This window comes from Solea senegalensis, linkage group LG5 (assembly GCF_019176455.1).
Source record: "Solea senegalensis isolate Sse05_10M linkage group LG5, IFAPA_SoseM_1, whole genome shotgun sequence".
NCBI lineage: Eukaryota > Metazoa > Chordata > Actinopteri > Pleuronectiformes > Soleidae > Solea > Solea senegalensis.
Window position 1 is genome coordinate 23,023,682 of NC_058025.1, and position 16,561 is coordinate 23,040,242.

A 16,561-nucleotide genomic window follows, 5' to 3' on the forward strand; every position below is an offset into this window, starting at 1 on the left:
GAGGGTGTTTCAGCGGGGAGAAGGCCGCATTAAATGAATTAAATCATTTAATCATCTCTTACATTTTGTACTTCATGCTTTTGTTAGAGATGTAAAGACCTTCAAAATAAAGACACTAAACTGAAAGAAACAAAGCGTTTGGTACAGTATGTACTCTGCGTCCTTGGACTTTCAATAGGGAATAATACTTATTTTTGTGGTGAAAAGTCTTCATCTGTACTTATGTGATTATGTAGTTTCATTTTCATTGACGTAAAACAGCATTGACCCAGAGTGCCTTCATTTTGGTGGGGAGGATTGACTGTCTGATCTTTCTCCTTATGATTTTCCTCTCGATTCATGCTTATGTGGAAAGCACTTGGTGTTCAAGCTTGCAAAGCGTTCAATAAATAAAATGCATGATTAGCAATCAGTGAACCGGGTAACCTGCGCTTAACAGCGTCGTGCTGGAGACCATGCAGAAGGCCAAGGAGAAGAAAGCGGCACGTTCACCTGCATCTTAGCCGATAAAAAAACCTTCATTGGAAAAAATGCCAATGAAATACATTTCGACTGGTTAAAAAAACCTGTGTAGAAACCTGTTTTTTTTGTGAGTGTGGGGTAATATACATAGAAATACAAGTGTACTTACCCACAATCAGGCCAGTGTGTCCCTTGGCAGGGTCATATGGGCATTTGCCCTTCCCATCTTCCAGGGCTGCAGCGTTGAGGGCGAAATAGTCTGCATTCTACACACACACACACACACACACGCGCAGGTGGTCAGTATGTGTTACGACCTACAAACGAAGCTGCACGCTTTGTTTGTCTGCTACAAGGACGACAGCTTCACCCTTCGCCACGTTGCCCCAGATGCGTGCACGTGCACACACACACGCGCACACGCTGAGCTAACACAGTGTGCGAGACGCTATTTCTGTTCCATTTATTTTGATTTTGTCACAGCGTTGGTCGCCTCAGGTCAAATGGCAGACATTTCAAGTTGACACCTGTCAGTGCTGGTTTGCTATGGCTCACACACACACACACACGCATGCATACTTACCACATAGGTGCATTTTGGCTGGAAGGCATACGTGCCACAGGTGTAGAGATGCGTGTGGTTGTAGCTCTGCAGGAAGCGGATGTAGTTGAAGCACTCGGTCTGTGAAGGAGTTGTTAAGAGTACAGTTGTTAAACGGCCAGCGCAGCACCACTTCCTCTGAGATGGAGCTTTCCCGTCATACTTCACCTTAGGTCTGTTTACAGACAGCACATATCCCCTATTATGTGAAATGAATCTGAAACGAAAACCTCAGCTCTTTATGTCTGTTTTGGCATGAGCTGCACGATGTCAGTCGACTTTAACGCTACCGTTATATAAGTTTTCAGCGAGCTGCCAGGAACACTGCTGAACACGATGATGTAATGATGCCACCACATGATCTCAGTCACAAACAAAAAGCAAGAGATTGTTTCCATTGAAGAGATATGTGAGCAATTAACAGCGTAATATATGCACTGGTTTATGGGAAATGCCCTTTTAATGCCTGCACTGTGATAAACAGCAAAGCTCTCTGAATGGGATTGGGAACAGATGCTCACACATGATGTGCACGAGAGCGATGAATTATTCAGTGCATCCAGTTGATGCTGCCGTTGCAGCGGCGAAAACAATATCTGGATCGCGGCAGTAGAACAAGCAATATGATTTTTTTATTAAATGGATTTTTTTTTTTTACTGCTCCGGCAATCACCGGGGATCATCAGGATGTGACGCGTCTGGCAGCCGGACCTTTTCCAAGCACACAGCGGCAACGTTGCGCGCGAGGACTGATCGTTAAACGTAACGACGGACTGTGTAAACGCCATATGGTTGTTTCTGCTCGCGGAGCAAACGCCCGCGAGCAGCATATGCTACGTGTCAGCGTCCGCAAACAATTCTGATCAATGTGTGTTTTGAGCAATTTCACGATTCAGATGAGGATGCAGCAACTTTGAATTGAGTTGTGTTTAGGTGAATGCTGTAGTGTGTCATTTTTAAACAGGCAGTCGCCTAGGGCGCCATCTACTGGAGGGGTGCAAAGGGAACAGACCTGACAACAGTAAACACAGAAAAAAGAAAAAGAGAGAGCATATGGAAGATCAGACGTGTCAAATCTGAATCATCTGTAATGAGACAGTGTTTTTTTTATTTTACCATTTACTATATTTATCTATTTTATTAACATTTACTATTATTTATTACTATGTAGAATATGTTTTTGCTCATTTTACATACATACCTTTGTACACTTTACTGTTGACTACGATACTATACAGTGTTTTATGACTTGTTTATTAATGTGTTAGTCCGACATTCATATACATATTTCACTTTTTCATGGAAAAAGGAGGAGTTACTTGAATCTGTGTTTCTAGAAACCACTGTGTTGGGTGACAGTGGATGCACAGTGTGTTTCTCACACTGAAAACACAAAGAAATGTCCAGGAAAAAGTGAATTCCGCTGCTCAACAAACCCCCCAGTAGTTCAGCATATTCATGGTCTAAATGCCCCGGTGCGTCTGGTGTATACACACAAACGCTCCCTCAGTCAGCCAAACAGAGCCTGTATTCGGATGAAGGGCACAGCAAAGAACCGCATCCAAACTTGCTGTTGTGCAACAACAACAACAACAACAACAACAACAATTTAGCTCCATTCTCATTAACTTCACTCAGATTGTATAAAATATTTAAAGAGACCTCTTTCAAATGTGATCTATGCAGCCTATGCAGTGGAAGGCTCGTGCTGAGACTAAAGTATGAAGCCGGGCCCAAGTCACTCTTTGTAGAAGTTAAAGGCTGCAGTACTGAGAGTTTTCTGTTAAATATTGTGCAAGCATGTGTGGGAAAAGTAGGACATTGCTTAGATCTGTGTGTGTGTGTGTGTGTGTGGACTTTTAAAAGGAGCAAATGTTTACGGTAAGATGTTTTTTTTATCCCATTCAGTTCCTGACGCAACCCTCCCACTTCACTGGGCATGGCGCCGGCACAAGGAGAACACTGCATGTGGCCCCAAAGAACTCAAACCAGCAACCCTTCGGTCACAAGCCAAGTCTTCCACTTTGCCTCGTCCCATAATAATAGGTACAGTTACACTGTTACAGCAGCATAAATGATAAACATTACAGAATAGCCTCCTTGAAAGAGATGTAAACATCAATCATTACAGGTAATCACAGTGCTAATTATATAATGTATTAGAACTGGAGAACGAATGTGCTTTGAATCAAATCCAGTCACAAATCTGATGACTTTCGAATCCACAAAATCAATAAAGGCTTTTAAGTGGACTCCAGACTTTACTTGGACTTGAGCCTGTTTGCTTGAAAAGACACGATGCCTTATCCTATCCCCAAACACTACAAACTGTATTATCTACACCCTGCCAAATTGTATTCTTTCACCCTTATTACTCGAATCAAGTCTCTTTGTGCTGCTCATTCCCAGGGTGTTCAAAAAAAACTGTCAGATCAGACAGCATCCAATCAAAAGGCATTATCCTACTGAGCACCAGATGGAAGGAGGATGATCTCAGTGCCAAATCAGGCAGAGAAAATTCAGATTTGGTGGAAATAAATAAAATGTAAATGTAGAAACACATTGTCGGGCCATATTTCCTAATTCTATTGTTGAAACAAATAAATCATTGTTTTAAATATGACATGGGTACATTTAATGCACAAGTCCTCAGCTGACGTCCTCTGTTCCACAGCAGTATTTTTTACACTCATACGATCATTGTCACACAAATACACTATTTTCAGCCTATGGCTAAGAGGAGAGGAATTGGGCTCGTAAGTGGAGGGTCGCTGGGATACCCCTGAGCTTCCCACTGCTCCTTGTGTGTGTGCGTCATAAGGATGGGTTCAATGCACAGGTCGTATTCTACAAATGAATTGATGTGCCCATGACCCACCTCTGCTCCTAACACATGCAATCCTCCTTTTTTGGAGCAAGACTCCCATGCACTTTTTGCTGTCCAAGGCACGACACTCTCTTAATGGAAGCACCTTAAAAGTTGCTGATGCGACGCGTGTCTGGATGATGCACTTCTCTGTGTGCTAATGTAAAGACTGGCAGGTTTCCAGTTCGAAACCCCACACTGACTTAATAAATGTAATTAAGTAAAAAAAGAAAGTAGTAAGTGATGTTGGTCTAATAAACTTGACTAAAATGACTCTGTCAGCAAAAAAATCCACTGCTATTACCTGGTTGTTCTTTCCCTTGGCAACGCACTCTCTCTTCTTATCCAGTGGAGCTGGCCAGTCGATCTGCAGAGGAGAAAACAGATGTGATGTGTTCAGGGGAGACAATGATATCCATCTTTGAGCCACAAGTGCAACAATATACTGTAGATCGCGCATCAGAAAATGATCACCATTCATACGACAAAAAAACATGACCTATTTTTTCCTCTAATAGCTGCTCAGAGACTAACAATGCAGAATAATGATCCTATCATGGCTGCCATTTTAGCTGCACTTTTGATCGCTATCTGCTGTAACCGTAGCAGCAACAACACACTCATTAAAAGTACATCTCACCAGTATATTTTGGTCTTGGAAATATAATAGTATTTATTCAAGTGCTCCGTAAAAGACAAATAACGGGCCAACAGGACCCTTTGATCCGCCTAATAGGTAGACGCTAGTTTCCGAAATACTAAAGTTGTGCGAGTTCACCCTGAACTAAAGATAAACAGACTGAGCTGCCAAGGTGGTGCGACACAGGCTGTGTCCCATTTGAGTTGGCCCCATCAAAGAAATACATTATTGGCTGGGAGGAAACAAGAAGGTCCTCACTATAGTAAAACTCCCTAATGGCTACACTGTTGTCTAAAGAATAGAAAGAAAAAAAGGATTATGGGTCCAAAAAAGGTACGACACTATTAAAAAAACAGGAATATTTTGACTCGACTCAAGTCGAGTGTGACGTCCGACACGAAGAATCAAAGCCGAATAATACTGGACTGTAGATCAGTTAAAAAGACTTAAAAATCCTGAAAACAAGCGTTAATCTCCAACATTTAGCAAAGAAAATGTCTAAAATCTCAATATTTAACAGCGGAGTCTGGTGAACTTCGAATCAGGCGAATCACAACTCGTTCAGTTCAGAGTCAAGTGCTGAAGTAAATCTTTTTAACTGATTGATCCCAATGAAAACACTAGTTTGCGTCGCGTATAAAACAACGTCACTGCAGCTTCGCGCCGCCCACGTCGAGGAGGACGTCGCGTCAGACCGAGTAGAGCCGCGCTGCGCTTGAACTGTATAATAAGGCGCCTTGTGACACATGGCTGAACTTCGCTCCACTGACAGAGGTCTAAAATATGAAGTGCATTTACTGAGGTGTTTCCACACCATTAGAAATAATCACTCCGGCCATAGCGGGCTGAGAGCTGCAGTAATTTCACAATTAAACTCTTGATTTACTTGACTGGATTTAAACCAACAGCAATCAAACAATGGATTACTGCCACAGACCAGTAGTCATAAACTTGAGTGATGCTTACTTTTATGCACTCAGGTAATTGTGAATTTTAAGGGCAATAAATAGAAAATAAAGATGCACCTGGTTGACAGAGAAAATTAACTTCAATATGACCCAATAAATGAATCCAGTATGTGAGGAAGATACAAATCATTTTATTGTCCAGAAAGTGATTCCCCCTTCCAACCCACTGTCCACTTAATATCAGCACTTCATTTTCAGAGATGTAATGAGCATGGTTAAGATTTAATAACTAAATTATTCATCGGGATCAGCAACTGTAAATATTGCCTGTGCACGGTCAGTGGTTTCAACTAATGGACTCTGGCTTTTAAAGAAGACCAAGGCCAGATCATATTAAGCACGGCAACACCAGTAGTTTATTGTTATTTCTATTTTTCCTCCCCACTGCATTCTTGGTCTCTCTCCACTTTATGATAGCGTCCAAAACATTCAGTCTTTATACGCTCCACAGAGATCAGGTATATAATAAAAAACATCAGTCAACCAGGAGCTCTTATTGTTGATGACAACCATTCTACAAAGTGACATCTGCCAAAATAAATCTCCTGTGTTTCCCATTGAAACGTGGATCTAATAAAAAAAAAAACAAAAAAAAAACACAACCGCCAGGGGGTAAATTCTTCAACTCTCACATTATTGTCTTTATCTTAGAGCTTTTGTGCGACAAAAAAATGCAGAAAGATTTTCTTGGGACACAACTTCCAAGGTCACTGGGTTTAAAAGCTTGGTGCTATTTTCTACTGTTTCACATCGCCCCGTGTCAGCACAAATGATGCAGTCTACGCTTTGGCCAAAAGCAGACGAACAAAAATAAGACCTTAAACCGAACACTAGCTCTCAAATAACTCCAAGTGTGCATGCAAGCTGAAAATCTAATATAATTTCCAGAGTGGGGATTGGTGGCTAAGTGAGTCACATTTCATGTCATTTGAACTCACAGTGTGGGACACGTGAGCTGTGAAATATTTCACATGACGCAAACCGGGCACTAATATTACGGATTCTGACAGAATTAAATTTCCACAGTGACTGAATTTCAGATATAAGTGGGGGGAAAAAATGGAACAATACGCAATCGCCACGGGAGAGAACAAAGACCTAAATTAAGAAAACATTTCAGACACAAATGGGAGCTGTGAGTCTCCTTAAAGTCTAAATCTTGGGAATAACAGCTTCATAAAACATCCAATGAAGACAGGCAGACATGAAAGTGACGAGGAAAGACAGTGACTGCAGCAGAAAAGAAAGAAAGAAGCAGTAAAGGAGGAGGAGGAGGGAGGAAGGGAGGGTGAGAAACTGATGGGCAGATGGTGACAAAAGGGATGGACTATTCCCTCATCCTCACTCAGTCATTTTTCTGTGTTGGCTCCTTTACTCTCCATTACACACTGGGGGCTGACAACAGGTGGTCTTATCATTACTCTAAGTCTCATAGCCCTCGCTCAAACAGCCTGTCTGTGTTTGTGTGCGCGCACATCTAATAACTGCTCATTACAGTGGGAAATCAGAAAACAATCCCCAAACCACTGTTGGCTGCTCACTACGCCTTCATCGGACTCTGTAATTGTATTGATTGCAATATGAACCAATTACTGAAGGAACCGGGGCCAACGTAGACTGAATCTCTGAGGCGTCACCCGCCCCGGCGTGTGTATAAAGTATAAAGTCAAGTCAAGGGTACTTATGCGGCACTTTCTGCAAACAGTTTTGCCCTTGAGCGCGTCACAGAAAAACAAGATCCACAAATTAAAACAAGGACAATAAAAAAAAAACAAAAAAAACATGATTAAATAAGAGCATCATAAAGTTGCAGAAAAAGGGCCAGAGTCTGCCTAATGTGTCTGTGTGCGAGTGAGCGAGTGCCTGTGTCCTCCCACACGTTCACACAGGATATGTTTGTTCGGGTAGATGTGAAATATTGGAGCCAATTGCCGCACATATTGCGATCTTAATATTTGGTAGCTTACCCACGCTATAACTGTTGGAGGCTTTTAACACCAGATATAATAAATAACCTCCAAATAAAGTAACAACCTGGCAAACGTTTAAGAAAAAAAACTGAGCTGCTTCCAAATATCATGAAAGTGTATGCACCTAATGAACAGGCAAGTGATTAGAACATAACACTGAATGTCTATTTGTGACAACAACTACATATGAAAACAATACATGTTGTCTTAAACCACAGAAACAAGATAAAATAAGATAAAATAAGTCAACATGTTGTTTAAAAGAAACATAAAACTTAAATTACACCTTCACTTTACAACTTTAGGTTGTTTTAACGGCTAAGTTATCTTCAGTTAGCTTAAGTTAGCTAATTTCGGCTAAGCTAGCCGTTAGCTAAAGCTATTTTTTTTAAATGCCTAGAATGTGTGTAATATTTACCATCTGTATAATTTACTGCTGTGGCATTGCTCTATGAAACCCTGTCACAGTAGATCAATCATGTTTTTGTAATAAAAAGATATATAACAATAAAAGTGGCAATATTTTCATATAAAAGTCTCTTACATCATTCGACCGACAGCATGTATCCTTCTCTTTCCTTGTCTAATAACTTTTTATTGTCAGTTTTGGGCTCCATTGTTTTCTCTGGGCTGAAAAATGCTTTTAACAGTTTGGTTTGTGATTTTTCATTTATCCCATAAAAAAAACCCCATTAAACAAAACAACACTCTTGATTCAAACTAAAAAAAAAAAACAGGCTGTTTGTTTGCTGCTTTGGACGCGTTGGTACATTTGAGGAATATAGTTCAGCTGACAGCAGCAAATACTTTGTTTGTACTATTATTTTATAGTGTACATTTTAATTGTATACATGTATTATAGTTTGACCCTTCAAAGACGACATGTTTAAGAAGGTAATCTTTGGATTTAATTAGACCAATATACAACTAATATGATGCAGTTGAATTTATTATGGTACTATTGTAATTTGCAAGCTTTTTTTTTTCTGTACTGAGCCAAAAGAAGAGAAAAGATAGAATAAAATAGTGTGTAAATTAATCAGCAGCCATGAGGTAGCACAGATTATGCTTTTCGTTTCCATCCCCTTCCTGCTTATCCAGACTTAACATTTCAGTATAACAATTCTATCACACTTAAGAATAAAATATGGTGTATTGAAATGAAGTCATTGAAATGCCACTTGGTGCTCTTTGTTGCCGAGCTGTCACGGGGATAACATGAGGCTCTGTGATATTAACTCAGGTATGTGATCATTTCTTGCATTCAACAAAAGCCATTCGGAGCGTGTGGGTGTTTTGCAACCACAGTCACGCACTGTAGTGGTAATAATTGTTTTCCTCTCTTGTGCATACTGAACTTTATGGTTTTTAATTGCTCACTGGTGGGAAATAGAGCCTTGAAATGTGTTTGTGTGTGTGTGTGTGTGTGTTACCTGTGGCCGTAGCTGTCGGCTAATATCGTTGGGGTCCAGCGCGAACAGTGCCTCCCGCGCTCCGACGTACAGGACCCTCTCGTGGTCGGACAGAGTCAACATGCTGTAGTTAAACACTCCCTGCACGCTGAACCTCGCCATGCTGTCCAGCACATCTGCAAATACAGAAAAGACACACAGATACATTAAGACGTTATGATGTTACTGGTAAAACATTGGATCTTTCCCCTCTGCCGATCTGCTGACAGGATAAGAACTCCGTTGACGTCTCAGCTTATTGTTCCTACTCCTGTCTGTAGCTTAATGTCACTCATCTTCATCTCTGCACCATTTCTTCTCCTTATTTAATCGAGTGTTTTGAGTCACAGAAGGATCTGAAGATTTGAACCATCTGCTCTCGATCATCAGCCGGTGTTGTTGCTGAGACACTCAACCCTGAGTCTCTTTAAGTCCACATTATGTGAGTCTGAGTCATGGATACTCAGTCAAGTTAAAAGGCTCCACTTATATAGCTTCTTTAAACCTAAATAACACAGATCCGCACTATTTCTTTTGTATGTCAGTTCCATGGATGCAACGCATTCGGATTTTGCGTGTATATTTAGACATTTTAACACTTTAGACTGGGAACACGCACACATGCACCCACACTCAGCCGTTCACACACACGCAAAACACAGGTAATGTTGCAGCATCACAGCTATTTTGTAATCGCTGATAAGCTGAGGGGAAAAAGCATGAGTGTGTTACATGCGACAGGGGTCTGCAGGCAAAACTGAGTTGGACTTCTTCTCGTCAACCAGATCTGTCCCTCTATTCAAATCATTAAAGCACATTTATATTTTAAAAAGATCTATGCGAGTGAAACAGCTATTAACCTCCTCTGTTTTCCCATCTTTTCTCCATTCAAGTGTCTCCGAGGTTCCCTTTGACCCTATTTCCATTTCTGCCGCATACATGTACAGCAATTAAAAAAAGAATACACACTCAGAAGCAGGAGTTCATGAAAGTCAACAGTCACAACTACGAGCTACCCACAGTATCTGCCTCTGAGATCTGCAGTGAGTTATTACAGCGGGACGGAACGCGGCGCTGAAAGCTTCCTAAGCTCCGTATTTACTTTAAAAACCTGGAGCGGAATCAAAATTGCAGGGCAAGTCTGATAAGTTCCACATCTGCATGTCTTAAGTGCGATAAGGACGTCGTCTATTTAGAAGACGTGCAAATAAACAAGAAGCAATGACGCTCTCATCTCATCACAGCATCGATGGGCAGCAGCTACAGCTTTTAGGGGAGGAAATAAATGATTGCAGATAATGCGGAATGACAAGAGAGAAGCAAATCTGTACGATCACAATGTTGTTCTGCTCCGTGAACCAAATGAAAGTTTAAAAACTTGAATGGGCCAGACAACTAAAAGTCCTTTTGATTTGAAGGCAGGCGTTAAAATGTTTATAATTGCACATAAAAATTCCACTAAGGCAAATTTTCGAACTTGAGGAATTGGCCAATGTTATTTTGCAAAAACAACATCATTTCTGTTTTTTTTGTTTTGCCTCACACAGTTTCTCAGAGTTAAGACGGTTAAAAAGACATGCACTCAGCTCCGTGACTTTAAGAAGCTGCTCCCTCTTCCTTCGAAGGCTTAATCCAGTCTATAAAGAACACCTATGCACAACAATACAGGGATTTAGAGTCGGATCTGCTAGCATTATTGTAAAAAGAGGACGTGATCTGAGAGACAACGTGTGCAGAATGCAGAGTGACGAAAACAATAATAATGGTGTGTAAGAATCTTCATGATCTGGGGTGCACATCCAGATGCAGATGGCATATTAATAATATAAAAGAAGTCTAGGACTCCATGATTAGGATCTCACTCAGGGAATTAACAGCTGAATTGATGGGATTTATCTCAGGATTGTCTAAGATGTTTATGAACTGTAAATATTCGTCATGTTTTATGCTCGCGGCCCCGACGTGAAGGCTCACAAAAAGATTATGAGCGCGTTCCCTCCATGGACTCATCTGTGGCGTCTGTGGCGAAACTAGAGCTGCTGACTTCTTCTTCTTTTTTTTCTTTTTTTCTCATCATCCCAATTTTAAAAAGACACCCCTGCTGTTTGCTGCTCTCTCACAAACACCCAAACACATAGTCCACAAATCCCCTGACTAGCATACAGACGGAGAAGAGAGCGAGACAAAGACGGGAGGGGAAGAGAAAGGACGGTATTTAGTTTTCATTATCCATACTCTTGTTGTTAGTAATGTCACCTTGTTTCCCCCGCTTCCCCGACTCTATCTGGGCTGAGAGTGTGCGAGTGCGAGCCGATGACAGGAAATGTGATTTTATAAACAAAATAAGGAGGTTTACTTCTTCATTTATTTATTTATTTATCTCTTGTTCATCCACAGCACAAATGTTTCCCCCCGTTCTTTCCTCGACTGAAAATAGCAGCTGAAATCCAAGGAGGGAACGTCAGGAACGGCTTTGATTTATGGAGCGGGCTAAACGCTCACGTGACACGCTGTGGCCTAAATACACTCGTACACATGGAGGAGCCTGTTCAGAGTGAGGGAGCAGCGCGTGTGTCGGGCTTGTTCGTGAAAGTCTGACGGTAAAACTGTGTAGTCATTAAAGCACCCATGAGGCCACTGAACTGCAAAGCCACTTTCTCTCTGTTGCCTTAAATGCAAAGGTTGTTTGTCCAGCAACCTGCAGTCACAACCACTGCAGTAGCTGTTTCACACCAAAGGGGGCGCCAAACTCAATCGAATCACAACATGTGAGCGTGCAACACCTCTTATATCGTTATTATTATTATTGCTATATATAATTATATAATTGTTTTGATGGCAGAATTATTAATAAAAAATGTTTTTTATATAACAAGATGACTGAATGCACGATGATAGCTGATATTTGGGGATTCACACAGTGACCAGGAGACGTCAACATTGATATTGTATACAGATATATAAGTTTCATAAACCACTGACAACCATTTTTAACAAACCGGAGGCAATAAAAACTCTTGACTGAATCACAAAGCTAACCTCCATCTGTCTGATTTTTTTGGTGTGTGTTTAACGGTGCATGTGACAGCAGCCCGGGATAAGTTAGAATTAAAAAAAAAAAATCCTGATTTTGTTGTTGTTAGAGGTGGAAGACGGCAGAGGCGGGGAGACAGGGGACAGCAGGGAATTGCTAACCAAAGGCAGGAAGAGACACAAGTACTGAAGTCAGCTGATTATCTGAAGAGCAGCTGTGTGTAAACATTGGTGGGAATGAAGAGAAAGAGAGAGAGAGAGAGAGAGAGGGAGAGAGAGGGAGCTTCCTCGGGGGAGAACGGAGCACATCTGCCATGTTCCACACAGCCAGGAAAAAAACTTTTACTGACACACACACACACACACACACAGATTCTACATCTCTCCATCAACAGAGGCAAAGTTTTGCTCCGAGTGTCTTGTTTGAAGTCATCAGCGGCTCGATCATTAAGGAGCGACACGGGCGGATGCACTTACCATCTGCCGCCACACTGTGGCAGCCCTGAGGCTACACGTCGCGTGTGGGTGAGAGCAGGCCCGGAAACCTGCTCGCGCGGTGGAGAGCGTCCACACATGTGGTTCACCAGTGTTTGTGCGCCGGTGAGCGAGTGTGTATATATTTGCGGGCGCCGGAGTTTGAATTCTGTGTAAATTCTGAAAGGCGCTTTTTCAGCCGAGCAGAATCGAATTTAGGGAAAGATAAACTGGCAAATAAGGGGCCTTTCATTCTCTTGGCATGGACGCATTAAAATGCATGAAGTATAAAGGAGGCATATTGTATCGTCCTGCTCTGAATGCACCTATTGTTAGGGAGTAAAGAGTAAAGGCTTTTAAATCTTTAGTGATGTTTTAGGTGTGTGTGTGTGTGTGTGTGTGTGTGTAAAGGTGGTTTGAAACAACGCACGAGGCCTTTTCGTGCTTGACGACTACAGTTCAGGATCAGGAGAGGAGAGAGATTTTAAATTAAAGAGCACTGAAGCCAGCAGTTGATGAGATAAATACAAAGAAACGGGTAAAAATAGCAAGGTGGGGGAGAGAGGGAGAGCACAACTCTGAGGTCAGCGGTACCACTGGAAACATAGATTATCACTGATTACACAGCATGACCACTCACAGGCTCTGTGTGTGTGTGTGTGTGTGATAAAAGAGGGCAATAAAAGGAGACAAAGAGAGTGTGACAGGCGTTTGGATCTGTATTTGTGAATGAATATTAAAGCAGCGGGGTTCAAAACCTGGATTTATATGAAGAGGTGTTGAGAGTAAACGTGAGTAAACGCCACCTCGTCACTTTTGATTCTCAGCGGAACGACGTGACTGACGGGAAAGTTTAGTAGAACGTGCACATGAACATAATTCTCCTTTAAATAAAACATATATGTATACGTCTTGTCTAAAAACAAATTATAGGATAGTACACAAATAAAAACATTAGAAATGTACTTTTTTATCTTTGTGGGTCTATAAAATGATGAAATGAATAAAAGGAGACCCTGTGTCCGGTGCCTTCTGCCCTGCGTCAGCTGGGAGTGGCTCCAGCTCCCCCTGTGACCCCTCATGTGGAGGATAAAGCGGTGGAAAACGAATAACAAAAATGTTCCACCACAACAAGTTCCCCTCTGACACTGCCGCAGCCTGTGGGGCCTAAACGCTGCCGAAGCCCATTGTGATTAGTCTCCAGAAACACAAACAAGTCAGCGTATATTCCCCATGTGTACAGTCAGATCATTTCTCCAGTGCTGACACAGCGGATGGAGAGAATCAGCAAATGTTAACTTATTTGCGGCTGTTAATTCTACTGCGACGCCTCAAGTATTGATCTTCAGAGTAACTAGTAACTTAAATGTACAAGTACAGTGCTTGATGCACAACAAGACAGAACTCTGCTACACCGCTACACAGTGCCCACGGCGGTAATGCAACTTTAGACAAAACATGATCAGGAGGACGACGCGATGCAGAAGAAACATGTGCTGCAATAAAACCGGCTCAAATTTAATGCTACAGCTTCTTAGAGAACAGCAGCAGTGACAAATGTTTTTCTTCTTCTTCACATTGATGGATTAGTCGTCGGGGTAATTCCGAGGCTGTGCGAGTTGATGAACTGGAACCCGAAGGTTCACTGAAATGAAATCAAGCTGCGATGTGAGTCTTTAGAAACACTTTCAGGAGTCATGTGACATGGGCACAGTTGTGGTTAATGACCTAAAACACGCTGTTCTGTTCAGTGATACTGTCACTGTCGGAGGAATCCTCTATAACATGCGTCTGTGCCTGTATGCACACTTTGTTAGGTAACTTAAAAATGCTTTAATTCTGCCCCAGATATGCCATCCACGTTACCCCGATGTTTTACAGCTCCTAAAATGGAAGAGTATTAAAAACCCCACTGTTGGCTCCATTTTAGACTCAATCTCAAGGCCTGTATTTAAGTCTGGAATCAAAGTTTTACCTCCGTCTAATTAAAGAAATCTCTGCTATGAATCTACGCAAACAACGACATAGGTCATCGACGACGATACGTGGGAAAATGAGCTTCTAATGCTATTCTTCTCTATAACGTGATGTAAATGATGTTCCAATTTAGAGGAAAATGGATGATAAAGCATGTGAGTGGACATGGGAGGACTCCAGGGTGATTGACAGCTGATATTGTCCAATCTCAGGGCTTCAAAAAGGGAGTTTGTTTTGAATTTGAAAACTACATCCACAGGATGGCACATGACGGTGTCGTGGCTAACACTGCTGCAAAAGACCCGGGTCCGTGACCTGGTCTGCATGAACTTTGCATGGGCGCTGATTTCCTCTCACAGTCCAGAGACATGCAGAAGTTCATTGGCCACGATGAGCGCAAATGTCAGAGTGCAACCGTCACAGTACATGCACTTTTATGTACAGCACTCTGTGTTTTAGCTGAAAACCCACACTTTTCAAATGAAAAGGTAGCATTGTGGATGTAGCCTCACGCTGTATCATCCACAGCCCAGGCCACACCTGCACTTCAGCCAAAACCAGTCCATACCAAAGGAACCTCCGCTGGAGCACGGAGGAGAAGGTAGAGTTAGAGGAACCAGTTAGAGGAACCAGCGACTGTTGCTTCATGGCCGAGTGAAAAGGTCTCGAGCCGGGCCTCGCCTCTGTGATCTGCCTCCATCAGCCTTCAAGTGGAGCTCCAGCCTCCCCTTCCATGCCCCGCTATAAATACACCCAGCCTCTGCTTTTAGCGTCTAACCGCTGAGCCACTCACACTCCAAACTATGATTAAGGGCCTATTTTAGTGGGAGCTTTGAAGCGACGACAAACAGCGAATGAGAGGCAGAGACGGACCGACAGACAGACGGAGGAGGGAGCAGCGTTGCGTGTGCAGCACGCACACAGACATGCAGGTTGGCCCGAGTTTGCACGAGGAGCTCCGTCTCACCTTCATCTGAACAGGTACCCTCTTTGAGGGAAGCACCAAAAAAAAAAACAACACAACACCGAGCGCTCAAAGACACACACGCTCCCCTGCGGATGCACGAGCTTTGTCTGCTAAGCAGATGACAAGTTCAAAGCAGAGTCAGGTGTGAGACAGAATGAGAGCGCGGAGACGGAGCGAGACCGTAAAAGGGAGAGATATACATCACTTTTACTTGCTGGATGTGCAATACCTTTTGCCTACGGCGTGTAGAATTGTAGGCTAATATAGGTTATAAATGAACAATGAAGATGTTATTTGGAATAACAATGTGTATATTGATGAAAGAAAGTGTAATTCATTAAATGCCTTGGATGTGCGTTCCTTTGTTTGTCGCTTCTGTGTTTTCTGTATTTCCCGCAGAGCTTCACTATTGTTGCTACTGATAAAACAGTCCTGGATTGGAAGAGGGCGAGAGATGAAGGGACGGGAGAGTGGGAGGAGAGGAAGTGGTAAAAGTAGATTAACACAACCAGTGAGCGAGGGAACCCACGGGGGGGGTGGTGGTTTTTCCACGGGATTGACGGGGGAAGATGAAAGCAGGAGGGGAGGGGATGTGGGGGGGGGTCATCACTGCAATCCACATCAAGTAGAACGAATCAAGAGCTGGTTGATGCCACAAGTGAAGCTTTTGCGTTCAGAGTCATGGTTGCAGCGTGTGTGACGGGTCGAGTGATGCGGCCCAGCTGGGGGAGAGTCGGGCCTTTCTCTGCGTCGGCTGTGTTGTGGTGGCGATGACACACATGTAGGGAGAGCGAGAGAGTGAGACGGGAGCCTGTGGAGCTTAGAGGTGAAGGACGACACTGCTGCCGTCGCACAGCAGACATTACGGGGATTTGGGGGGGTCGCAGTGAAGGGTAATTCCTGTTCCAGCCAGAATAATAGTAATAAAATGTATACATACTATTGATACGCATAATAGGTTAGGTTACAACTGTCGTCTAATGAATTTCCCTTCTTGCAAAAATGACTTATAATTAGAATAAGTGGACTATCACAATTGTTATTGATTACTTTCCCCCTCCTGTATAATTGATGCTCCATGTCATCAAGATGTTCCATTCACACTAGAGTCTGAAAGTCTGGAGAACCTCTTCACGTCCATGTCTCTGCAGC

The 16,561-nt window shown here is 42.5% G+C and overlaps 1 protein-coding gene across 1 annotated transcript in view; it reads right to left on the reverse strand.

Annotated features, from left to right (window-relative positions):
* sema4c (sema domain, immunoglobulin domain (Ig), transmembrane domain (TM) and short cytoplasmic domain, (semaphorin) 4C) overlaps positions 1 to 16,561 on the reverse strand; it is an 87,600-nt gene that overhangs the window by 20,195 nt on the left and 50,844 nt on the right. Inside the window, exons 4-7 of the mRNA XM_044025713.1 lie at positions 8,941 to 9,095; positions 4,234 to 4,296; positions 1,046 to 1,144; positions 632 to 728 (exon numbers count right to left, since the gene is read on the reverse strand). Of these exons, the coding sequence (XP_043881648.1) occupies positions 632 to 728; positions 1,046 to 1,144; positions 4,234 to 4,296; positions 8,941 to 9,095 (414 nt within the window). The remainder of the gene's footprint in view (positions 1 to 631; positions 729 to 1,045; positions 1,145 to 4,233; positions 4,297 to 8,940; positions 9,096 to 16,561) is intronic.